This window comes from Erithacus rubecula (assembly GCF_903797595.1).
Source record: "Erithacus rubecula genome assembly, chromosome: 2".
In the NCBI taxonomy this organism is placed as follows: Eukaryota; Metazoa; Chordata; class Aves; order Passeriformes; family Muscicapidae; genus Erithacus; species Erithacus rubecula.
Window position 1 is genome coordinate 96,106,792 of NC_136685.1, and position 12,826 is coordinate 96,119,617.

Here is a 12,826-nt window from a genome sequence, read left to right on the forward strand (position 1 = left end):
ATTTTGGGGAACTGATGCCATCTAGCTGAATGAGTGGAAGACCTGCATGTGTTTTAGGTGATAAACTCAATGCTGAGTTCTACATGGAGTTAACAAGAGGAATATCATGGTGAATTCCCAAACTGCATTGAGCTGTGCCATAGGAGCTACCACAGAAGCCACTGCAGATATGACTGCAATGAAAAACAATGGTTTTCCCCCAGAAAAACTACCTTGGTGGAACTCACTACCATGGTGGAACTCCTAAGAAAGTATCCACCCTGAGTTCCACAATAAATCATCTTTTCTATTTTCTTCACTGATCTCAATGTAAAGTGCCATCCACACAATGAAATCTTAGATGACATGAAAGTAAAGATGGTGTAATACTGAAGAGGCTGCAGATACCAGTCAAGAGGAACAGAGTCCTTCTGAATTAACAGAAGTGACACCAAAGCTTATACAACAAAGGGCAGGTCACGCACTTAAGATACAGGACCACTTCTTGCCCTAAATTGGGATACTCTGATTGAGAAATCATGACAAAAGACATTCAACAGTCAGCTGCAGAATGACAATGAGCTTTCCAGTTATGAGCTATGAAAAATAAAATTAAGGTCTTAAAATGGAGAATTCATATTTGCATAAGTTTTCATATATCCTTGAGGTCCTGGTGTTCTCACTACTGTCCATTTTCAAACATATGTGCAGTTGAAAACCAAATTCAAAACAAAAAAGCAATGAAGAAAGGTTATTATGATGAGCAGAGAAATGTGAAAACTATTCTGCAAAAGGCATGTAAGAACAAAGTGGGATGAACTGCAAAGTGGCTGCAATGAAAGCAAAAGAAAATTTCTTAAGAGTAGGATGCTTCTTCTAAGTTACCCTCTATGAGAAACAATTTATGCAAAGAAGTAGACTTGACCAAGTACATTTTAACTTCTAATTTCTTAAGCTCATATATCACTGACTTTGCTCTTAAATACACATGAGGAAAAAAAAAGGAAATGGGAAAGGGGAAAAAAAAACATCCAAACCATTATTCCATTACAGGGAAAGTGGGCCATTGATTTAAATATAGTTTCATAAATATTTTCTTCAGCATTCTAAACTTTCTCAGAACTTGTGTTTTGACTGATAATGAAAATAATCCTGTGAGCTGTGTACAGCATTAAAACTTTGTCTCGAGCCAGTGCAATCAATTAAAAATATTTTCTATGAAAATTCAGATTATCTCACCCATGTGCATTATCTTTCATGGATCAACTTTACTTTTACTGCTACAATGCATATCCAACAGAGCCAGTTGTTTAACTCTGAGATAAGAATGAAAAATGCTTTGTTTGATTAAAATGTTGTTTAAGCCAATGAAGATTTTGCAAAATCTCTTTCTTGAAATAATGCAAATAAATTACACAAAACCAAAATTTTCTGTATTTCAAAAATGTAAAAAATTTGAGATTATTAAATGCTTTTATTTCAAAATATCCCTTTTTAGATTTTTATACCTTTCATTTTTCCATCTTGTTTTTTCATTGCCTGTCAAAAGAAGCACATTTTTTGAAATTCTTCATTCACAAATCTTTTTCTTCTGTAGTATTCTTGTATTCATCTCTCTTACAGCCTGCATGTATGGTTTCTCACTTTTATATTAAAAAAAAAATCAATGTTTTCCAATATATATTATATCAAGTTTAAGTGATCATATTTCCATTGAAAATTAATTTACTTGCTCCTTTGATTTTCATTAGGTGGGAATCTGTGACTCTGTTCTCCCTAAGATAGAGTCTGATCCATCAAAGAACTCGACCTTTACCACCAGGGCTGAGTAAATTCTTCCTGAATATTTTCACATGGAACTTTATCAAAGACTTTTTGCAAATCAAAAACCCCAAGTATGTTAACTCATTCATATTTATTCCCCATTATCTCCTATGAAACTCAAGTAGGTTTAAGTATAGCAGGTACCAGCAGACCATCCCAGATGGAGACCTCAGCATAAACAGAACCCCAGGGAGATGTGGTTCCATGGACACATGGAAGTTCAGAAATAACACTGATGACTTTGCTTTCCAAATCAGAGAGGGTGAGACTTTACTTGGTCACAAAACAACTGCTGACTTAGCTGGTATTTTTCCCATTCTCTCCGTACTTATTCCATAGACTAAATATTTTAGACCCACATCTTCCACTTCTAAAGCTTGATTTTATACATATGGCATAAATTTACACATAAAGTCTTCTATGTATTCCCAGATGGACAGCTCCTGAGAAATCCTCATGATTTTTCCAAACACTGTTATCTCCAAGGAAAGTAAAGTCTTAGAGATGTCCTTATTTCACTGGCACTGCTGGGTTGCCACAGCAGGAAATGACATCCAAACCAAGAGACATGGGACAGTCTGTGTTCCACAGAAGCTTAATTGCTGTGAGCAGAACTGGACTTGCTTCCTGGGCATAAAGGCAGTTTTTACTTTGTCTTTGGGAACAAGTAATGAGAGATCCCTCCATGTTGGTAAACTTTGTGGCTTATCAGACTATGGTGCTCCTCATATCCTCTATATCTTGACATCAGGATTGAGGGATGACAGATCTGATTGTAGGAGTCAAAATAGCAAAGGAACACACATGAGAGAGACTCAAGATGGATTATTTTATCCAAAGGAGAAACCCAGAGAGAAAAAAGGTACAGACAATGTGTTACTGGACAAATAAACAGCAGTCAGAAGCTTCTGTTATTTTCCTGTGAAACACCCTGGAAGTCCTGTGTCCAAACAGCAGTGGCCAGAGAGATTTGAAAATTTGCTCTATGGCACAAGGCAAGGCAAACACTGAGTAATCATTTACTTGTTAGATTCCTACATCACCTTGACCATTATCATTTTGCATGGATGTGGTGATAACAGGCTGACTGTCCCTTTTACTAGAATATTCATAGACATTTGTGAAAGTGCTTGAGATGTCTCCCTATCACCACACTTACACCTCAAAAACATCTTTGATCCTCTTCAGAAGTGGCAGTAGGGGCTTGAATTTGGAAGCTATTTCTAAGCCAATAGTAAGCAAGTTAGGAAAGTATATGGAGTGCTTGGGAAATGTTAATCTATTCCTGGAGAAACAAATGTACTGACAAAAATGTCTCCTGTTAATTTTATAGTCAGTCTGAACACAAAAAAATCCAAGACAAATGGATGCTATTTACACTAAATAGGATACATAGTAATAGCTGACTCCTAGCATTTATCTTAAAGTCACTTGTATCCCATGAAAACATGACAGACACTTTTTCTATTTTCTAGAACACAGGCACCAAGAGAAGCATTTAAATGACATGTCCCCATCCCCTAGCCCATGGATCTTCTGCAGGAACAACCTTTATCTCACAGATCCAGAGAGAGTCCCTAAAGACAACATGTGTGATCTCAGCTCTTTAATCAAAACCAAACCACCAAGAAAACCCCAAACCAAAACCGAGCACAGAATTATTCTATATCACCAGCCTTAAAGCTGGTGATTGCCATATTGCAGAGTGACTAGCACTTAGCATAATGTCAGTTTGCCAACATCTATGGTCTCTCACACAAGTTCTTATTTGGTGTCTGTGCTCCATCACGATTTATTCTTCCCAATCACAGAGATACATCTGTTCCAGTAGTCTGGCAATGTTTTGGACAAGCTCTTTTCTGCAAACAATGTGAATGACCTGCTCATACTGTCAGATCTTGGTCTGTCAGACACATCCCTGACATGTCCTGACCCATGGGGTATGTGAGGACAGCTGTAACAAACCTTTTCTAAGGCTAAGCAGACATCCAGGGATGACTGGGAGGGCATCATTTTAGATATTTGCCTACATCAGACAGCATCTTCCAAACTGCTGCAGGGTCCCAGGAATGCTGAGCATTCTCAGCAGACTGAACAGCTTTGAAACCATATTTAATAGGTCATTTTCTAGATAGAAAATTCTACATCAGTCTGATTTACAATAGAAGTCATGAAGAGAAAATCCTCACTGGTAAAATGATTAGTTGTGCTGTGTGTTTTAAAAGAATCATCACTGGGGAAACTGCCATTGACCATAGAAAGCGAAAAGTCAGTGTCAGAAAAGTGATTCTGAAATCCTTTCATGGTAAGTGGTGTTTATTGTGGCTTTAAAATGTTTTCTACCTTGTTTTGATATACTTTGTCTGACTAGCAAAATGTACACACTTCACTACCAAGGAAAAAAAATCAGATAATTAAGAAAACTGCTTTTCATGATAAATAGATATGGTTTTGAGCACTAAAGATAAAGATTTGAGGGTTTTTCCTCCTCCTTATTTGGTCTTATTTGAAACACATTTTCTTTCAGGTATGGAAGAAAATGCTGTTTCAAATTAAATAAAATGCTTCAGTCTCAGATTATCTAAGTCCCCTATCTAACACTGGGCAAATGCTAGATGTGAAAAGTCAGAACATTTTATTCAGAAATACTGAAATGAATATTTTGATAGTACTAAATTTATTTTTCTTTTCTTTTTTTTTTTTTTAATTTGAACTAATAATTCTTAGTTCAATTTGACAAAAATTAACAAGTTCTTTGCTTTATGCATCCTTGGGAAACTTACACTTCAGTGTTGAATTGTCACCTAACTGAAGTTACAAGAGCAGGTTCTTCATAGAAGCAGGTGGAGTTGCTACTGTGGAGCAGTCCCATAACCACAACAGCAATGAGAGCATTGGGAAGGACAATTAAAACTAGACAGTGAAGCAGACAAGATAAGCCACAAGGAATAGAAAGGATCTGCATGGAAATGGGGATAGTTTATTGATTAGGAGCTCTGACTGCACAGTCAGCAGTTTTCTCATTCCTGTTTAATATGATTATAAATTAGGCTGCATCCAGATAAGTTAATGTGAATTCACTGTCTGAAAAAGAGGTCAAGATGAAATACTAAAGTTCTTTGTAAAGGTGCAGAGAGATGGTGATAATTCAGCAAAGAGACATAACAGAGAGTTTAGTTATGACAGATGGAATAAATAAATCAAGTGAAGATATGGGCATCTTAATCAACTATGAAAAAACTAGTGTGCCATGCAGTCACAGGGCTATGCACCAGCCACAAACACAGAAATGGGGAAAACAGGATCAACATTTAATAAAGGGCAGAAATCAAAGTGTACATCCTCATAGCACTAGCATTTTATTCAGAGAAGTGACAAGAAAGAAACTTCAGAGTAAAAAAATTACTTTGATGGTAGTCTGGAAGAACATACATATGTAAATCTAAACCTCTGCTTCTGAAAATCATGCAGCCATTTCAGGATACTTCACATTTGTCTTGGACTAAAACACATTTTTCCAAACTATATTTCAAAAAACAACCATCCACCTTAACTAGGATAATCATCCTCTACCACTGACCCCTGCCTTTTTTCCTTTTACTCTCTCATTTCACACCCACTCAGATATAAATTGAAGGTGCATTGGCCCAGAGCAGGCTCAGATCTAGTGGGATCAAGGATGATGTCACAGAAGAGACATACTACATTATATTCATCTTCTAGGGTCACTCTTCAGCATTTTTTGCAGCTCTTGGGTGAAACACACAAAGCTACCATGGAAGCTCTGTGAAGCATTGCCATGTAATATCTTTTTGCAATGGGCCTTGGGTATCCTTATCCACAGCAGTTACATGGGGCTGGATGGAAGATACACAGGCCATGAAACTGGAAAATCCCAGGTCTCTGACCAAAAACTTCTCTCAGAAAATCTTCACCTAGCATTTTAAGACACCAAACACAAACAAGCAATGTCTTGCAATCAGGCATCTCAATCTGAAGTGTAATTCTGAGAAAAACCTTTCCCCATAAAGAATCCAGCATATGTAAGTATAGCAACTACACTAATTAAGCTGCCTAGTCTTGGTTTTATTATTAATTTTAAAACCCCAAAACAACAAGATTGGTATACCTGATGGAGCAGCATAGAAAGAGAAGACAAGGGTTTGGCTAGATAGTCTCTGCCTGGGAAGGGAGAAGAGATGGAAGGTGAAAAGGGGAGGATAGCAGCCAAAAGCAATGCTGTGGCACATAGGAGTAATATTAAAATATTACTATGGGAAAGTCAAAGAAAATTACAGGCCAACACAGTGTTAGATGATCCAGCACTAGACCAAGCCAAGGGATTCTGTACCACAGCTAATGAAGCAACCTTGAAATGCAGTCTGCACATAGATTACTCATGGAAGCTCAAGAAGATCTATTTGTTTTCTTTTTTCAAAAACAACATCCAACCTTCTTCCACTCTATCAATCCCAACTCAAGGAAATAATTTTATTTTCTAAATTGATCTTTGTTCAGTATAAACAAGTTCTGTGTGCCACTAGCTTCAGAATTTAAGGCTTTTTGTGTTTGAGCCTGTCTGGGAGATCCCTGTTAATCCACACAGACCACCTGACATATTTTCCTGACTTCCTCTTTGTTGGGATGCATCACTCCTCAGCTTGGAGGTGGTGAATTCATGCTCATCATTTAGGTAAAAACCAAAAGAAAAAAAATACACATCAAGCCTATTTTTCCCTTTGTGCTGAACAGGTCTTGGACACAAATGATGACAAGTCCTCCCCAGCTTACACCTTATTTCAGCAGCCATTTACCAAACACTGCAAAATTAGAAAGCCAGAGGGCCACAGGGGAAACAGGAATATCTGAAAGATCACTGATCTCATTTCAGTGTCCCCCTTTTCCTCAAGAATTTATCACTTCTCATAGATGTTCTAACTTAGAAACTGTTAATGGCTCCAGTTGCCAGAGCAGTCATTCATTCATAACACATTAGCACACAGTTGGGTTTTTTAACAACTTCTGCTATACATAGTTTCTTTCCCAATACATACTTTCATTATTTCATATATTCTGAATTATTTCCAAGAAATTATCTGAAGGGCTATATTTCATGTGTGGATCTTTAAAAAAATATTTTTATTTTATATAAACTCAAATAAATAGCTGAACTACAACCGAAACGGCAATAATAACAAAAAAACCCATCTTAAATACTAATAATTAGTCCAGGGAATGGCTTATGCATTCCTTAGTAGTGAAATACACCTCCCTGCTGCACTCCACCATCTAAAATGAAGAATTTTCTACTTTTAAACCAATAAATCGGAACTGTCATTTATGCAATAGGCATTCTGGATTGCCTATTTGCCTTCATTTACACCTCTAGATTTGCTGCCTTTTACTTAATATAAACACACAGAGCAACTGTTAGGAGATAGCATGCAGATGCATAAGTTACCATTAATGACTCACTAGTCCTACTCAATAAGAAAGGGATTGCATATCTGAAAAACCTGTTGGCTTTAAAAATGAATAAAATTAGTAGCATAGTAATCCTCAGCATGTGATATTTGCATAAAATTAAATATGGGACTGATCAAGGCAGCTCTGCTGTCATAGTAGTGGTCTTCTTCAAGTAACCAGCATCATCTGCATAAAAAAAATTTTTATGTAGTTTGCATTTGAGGTTAAGGCACCTCAGTTTGGGTGATTTGCTGTACAATTGATAACTGCAATGCTGTTTGGTTTGTGTCTGCTGGAAGACTTCTGCTAAATTTATAAGCTGCAGATTGCTGTAATCTTGTAATCAAAAGAACACAGACAACCTTTTCCTCAATAAATGTTTCACCCCATCACTTGGGGATAGACTTGTGAGTCACTTTAAACTGTGTAGCTTTTGTCAAAGCCTTTTTTTTCCCCGCCTAAACCAAAAATGCAATAAAAACAAATGATAGCAAGAAACAAAACTACTACTTCATGCCTCGATAACTGCATTTTTCCACTTCCAGTAATAACTTGAATTTGGGCTTTTAAACTCGCTTAGGAAATGCCATCATCATAAACCCTATGGCTCAGGATTCTTTTAACTACTTCTGAAGCTACTCAAACACTTCAAAGGAGCTGATATTAGGAGAGGAGCGAAACGAGGCAAACTCCAGGCCAACCCCCCCACCCTGTCAGTGCCAGGTGTTTGTGTGAGCCCTTACCTGCTGGGTAACGCTCGATGACAGGCCAGTTGTCCACCTGCAGGGTGGCATTGCCACCGCTCCTGGTGAAGCGAACCACGTGGTACTTCCCGTCGTTAATGATGGCGTTCATCTCTTCGATGGCGATGTCATCCGTCCCAACATTGAACTTAACTCCGATTTTCCCCTGGTGCTGCACGGTTGAAATAAAAAAAAAAAGCAAAAAAAGGAAAAAAAGAAAGAGGAGAAGAAAAAGAATTAATTAATAGCTGTCTTAGAGAAATTGAGATAGTGTCATACAGGGAAAGATTTCTAACATCTTCACTCCTCAGATGTAACTTCTGTTGGGTGTGGCAGTGACAAACCTTCTGACACCTTAGGAAGTCTGGGACATGTTTTTGAAGAATAACTGGTATTTCAAATGAGTTACTTTACCAAATTGAGCTCTCTCCTTTTCCAAGAGAATCAGATCAAGATGAGGATGAGGGAAGATGGAGGGAAGCTCAAGGTTTCTGTCTTTGTCCTCTCCCTCACCTCCATGAGGATTAAACAAAAATATTCTTTGTAGACTTTCAAAACAGAAAGCCTTTCAGTGTCACTTGAGACACAAGAATTTTCTGGCCATAAAAGCCAAGTACCAGCCCTGCATTTTCTTTTTTCAAACCTCATCCATGCTTAGACTCTTCACAAATTATAACAAAGAAGGTGATTTTTTTTTCCTCTTGGAGAGATTTTTGGCATCACATTGTAGTGGTTCTGAATCATTAAGCCAAGATCACACTGGCTGATTAACAAGGACTTCCCTGTTCAGAGCCAGAGAGCAGGAAAAGGCATTTGCTGACACAGGGATGTGGTATTGTTTTCACTAAGGCCAAAGATTTTTTTTTTTTTTTTTTTTTTTGTGGAATTTGCCTGTGTTTGAGTGCTCTTAGGGCTAAGGGGACTTCCCATGCACACCAATACCTAGGACCAAGGTAGTAGATTTTCCAAATGATAGTCATATTAGCAGGTTTTCATTTTTATTGCCTTTTAATTATTAAAATGTTCATTCTAATGGGACACCTGCATTTTAATAAAGCATTTCAATGTCTATTAAAGTTAAGGGCTTTGTAATATTTTTTTTCTCATATAAAACTAATTCTACTCTCAAATAAGAGTATTTTTTACACTCAGGAGAAAAAAAGGAAAGCACTGTGCAGTATAAGATTAGGAACTTATTCATAATAATTGTTAATTCTATATGAAATTTCATGTTCCTGGAACTGGTACATCCTTCTTTAAACTTAAAAAATTTCATGAAGCTTTTACATGACCAGATGAAACACAATGAAATATTTAACTTTGCATGCCTTGGTCATTTGCACCAAATCTTCCAGGACCATTTTCACCTCTCTAGCAGAGCTCTTGTGTCTGCTCTCTCTTTGTCTTACTACCCTGGCACTGCTTCCTGCAATAAACAGATTCTGCACCTCCTTGTCTCTGGAAGTCCCCCAAGCAAAGAACTCAAAAGTTTGTCCACTTTATTTTATTCCGTTTTTAAACATCTGACTTGGTTTTCCAATAGTGCTTGCATACTGCAGTTACACAGCTGAACAGTGCTGAACACCTCTGCAGTTCCTTCAACTTTTTGGCATGACACTATCAGCTCCTCAGCTATAACGTTTTCTGAAACAACTTAAGGACTGTTCCCTGATGAGATTTGTAGACTGAGTCTGAAAATTATTTTTTTGTTGGTTCAGTTGACTGATCAATGTTCTAAACATCACTCTGTTTTTTCCTTGTGGATCGTTTTAACATTTCCCCATTTGCTGGTCCTACTCTTCCATGTCTGTGGAGTGCCAATAAGGGATCCACCTTATCAATTCATGCTCATCTTCTTTTGCCTCTGGTGTGAGTTGCATAGCAATTTCCCAGTTATTTTGGAAAGGTAACAGAAGCTCTTTTTAGTTTCAGCTGCTTCAACTAGACTCAAAATAAATGTCACCCATTTTTTTCCCATGGATGTAGTAGTTTATTTGTTTCACCTGTTTTATTCATATGCTTACTCTCTTTACACAGAAGTATATACAAAGAACTGTACCATTGTCCTGCTTTAAAGCAATCTCCTCTCTTACTAATTTTTGAAATGCAGAAAACCAGCATGTAATGATAATGGTGTATGAAACTTTTCATAGTACTTTCAAGAAATCAAAGGCTCTGAGGATTAAATAAAGCTGACTAATTTTACTGTGATTCATAATTATACTATTCATAACCTACACATTATATACCAGTTTTCTTATTTTCTATATATATATGCATATAGATACATTATTTTAGACATTAAAAAAAAAATACAAAGGAAACAAAACAGGTTTAAATTGAATAGAAGTGGTGGGGGTAAACAGAAGTGGCACACACAGCACATATATCAACAGTTTTTTCCCAAGCTAGAGCATGTGGGGCTGCAGCCAAATTACCATTTGCAAATGGCCAGGTATTGGCAAGTGAAATGAGTGCTTTGCAGACTTGAAAGCAGACTTTATAGATATATACCTTCTAGTGAAAAACCACAAGTTTCCCTGACTTACCTATGTTTGTATAGAAATACTATGCACAGACACCAAGTATGCAGATGCAAGGGCAAATATCACCCTAAAAGCTGGTAACATATTAGAGTGATGCTTTTATTTGTAATGTATTAATGCATCTGAAACCACAAAAAATCCATTTTTAAAGGATACACTTATTTTTTTCCACTCTTCTCCAGCACCTCTGTGCATCTCTGTAACACCTCCATAAAACAAGGAAGCAAATCTGTGTTTCAAATTGAAGACTTCCTGATTATTATATCCATATTTGAGTTTGATTTCTGGACAACATGTCAAACATATAAAATAGAACCCCATTGTGCACAGACCTTTAGAACCATGAAACAAAAAGGGATGCTGCAATAAGCACCTTTCTATGTAGATAAGGGGTTTTCTAAGCCCTTGCCTTATTATGCAGGAATTTGGCTCACTGCACACCTCCCCCACTGCAAGATAACATTATTTGTCATTTGTCTTTGTCACATTATTTTTCATATGTCTTAGATTAAGACCATGTGCTCAAAGAATTTTTGTGGATCAGCTGACATACAGTAACCTATTGAGATAACTTGATCTCAGCCTTCAGCCTTATTATGCTTAATCTAGCAGCCTGTAACCTTTCGGAAAGAGCTGGTTTTTATATTTCCTCTTTTTTTTTTTTTTTTTTTTTTTTTTTTTTTTTTTTTTTTTTTTTTTTTGAGCAATGTGGTGGTGCAGAAAGATACTGATAAAACAGAAGCCTACTAAATGCCTGTTTTCACTTTGCCAGCCTTGGTTGCATTGTAAAGTGGTAGAAATTTTCCTTTATCACTTGTTCATTCAAAATAATCTTAGAAGTCATCCTTGCTGTCAGAAACAGCCTCAGACAAATGCTGAGTGAGAGGTTCCCTCTTCAGCACCCTGCTGATAGGCACTCTAGAAATGTCTGTGCATCACTAAATACTGCAATAAGTCAGCACTACAGTTGAATGGTGCTATCCTGCCAATGACCCAAAACTGTACAGGCTCACATTCCCACAAGCAAGGATTTTTTTGCCCACAAGGAAAGATGATAATTTCAGCTCTCCACTGGTAATAATCAGCTCAGTACACAGAGCCCATAGAATTCTGTTGCAATGTTTATGGTTCTCAGCCTGTGTTTTCTTTTTCTTTTTTTCCTCAGTCTCACCCAGTTGTGACAACATAGTAATGGAATAAATTCCTTTTCCTACTGTGCCTTTATCTATTCCATACTGCTAAGGCCAAAATAACAGAGCAGTGTCATGCAGGAGGTGGGAGAATTTCCAAGAAATTCCAAAAGAGAGGAGGGATGCATTTCAAGAAGTGGCTCAAGCATTGTGTCTATGGAAATTATTTTCAACCTCAGATCTGAAGGTAATAGGAATAATGCTAAATGCCCCACATCCCCATCACTGCTCCCAGGGGCAATGCAGCACAGGGGCCTTGGATTCATCTACAGACACCCCATGCCCCAGCCAGCAACACCAAACTTTTGGTTTGGAGTTGCTTTGGCCAACATAGCTGTCCTGTTTGAGACCAGGGTAGCTTTTATTTCTACACTACCTACACAGGAATATAAGCTAATTTGTTGTTGGCCTGCACATTACTGCAACAGGCAGTGTAGACTTTGTGTATAGTTTAAATTCTGCTATCTAAGCTCACAGGCTAAGGATAAATATGTTAATGGCTCCAAAGCAGTTGGATAAAACCATGAGATACCTCCAATACTATGCTCCTAATGTGCTCTGAAATGTTGGGAGCTTTGATTGTTCCAGTAGTATAGGATGTGTATGTGTGCACGTGTACATACCAATCACTTCAAAATGTTTTGTCCTCAAAAGCTCTGGCAGCAACTGTTGTAATCTAGCAACTCCAGTGGAGTATTTTCAAGCCTGTTTTATGAACTGTGTACTCTAAATACTTAACACACTTCTGATGAGGCACCAGGAATGCTGATGAACCCGGGAACCAAGCAAGGAAAGTGGAATGCAAATCAAGTCAGCAGCAGACACTGCAATTTGTCCCCTGTTGGACTCCAGCTCTACCAATCTGCCAAAATGCATATATATATCTATGTATGCATATATCTATACCTATATCTATATCTACACTCACACATAGATATATATTTTTATATATGTATATATATATATATACATATAATTGATATTTCCTATAACATCAGCAACACTTCGCTGCTCTCTGCAGCAATAACTCTGGAATTGGTCAAACATCAGTGCACGCAAATTTGGCACAACAGTAGTT

At 37.3% G+C, this 12,826-nt stretch overlaps 1 protein-coding gene across 17 annotated transcripts in view; it reads right to left on the reverse strand.

Annotated features, from left to right (window-relative positions):
• NRXN1 (neurexin 1) overlaps positions 1-12,826 on the reverse strand; it is a 659,042-nt gene that overhangs the window by 109,966 nt on the left and 536,250 nt on the right. For all 17 annotated transcript variants that reach the window (XM_079298612.1, XM_079298607.1, XM_079298599.1 and 14 more), the window contains one exon: positions 8,013-8,184. In XM_079298612.1, coding sequence (XP_079154738.1) covers positions 8,013-8,184 — 172 coding nt within the window. The remainder of the gene's footprint in view (positions 1-8,012; positions 8,185-12,826) is intronic.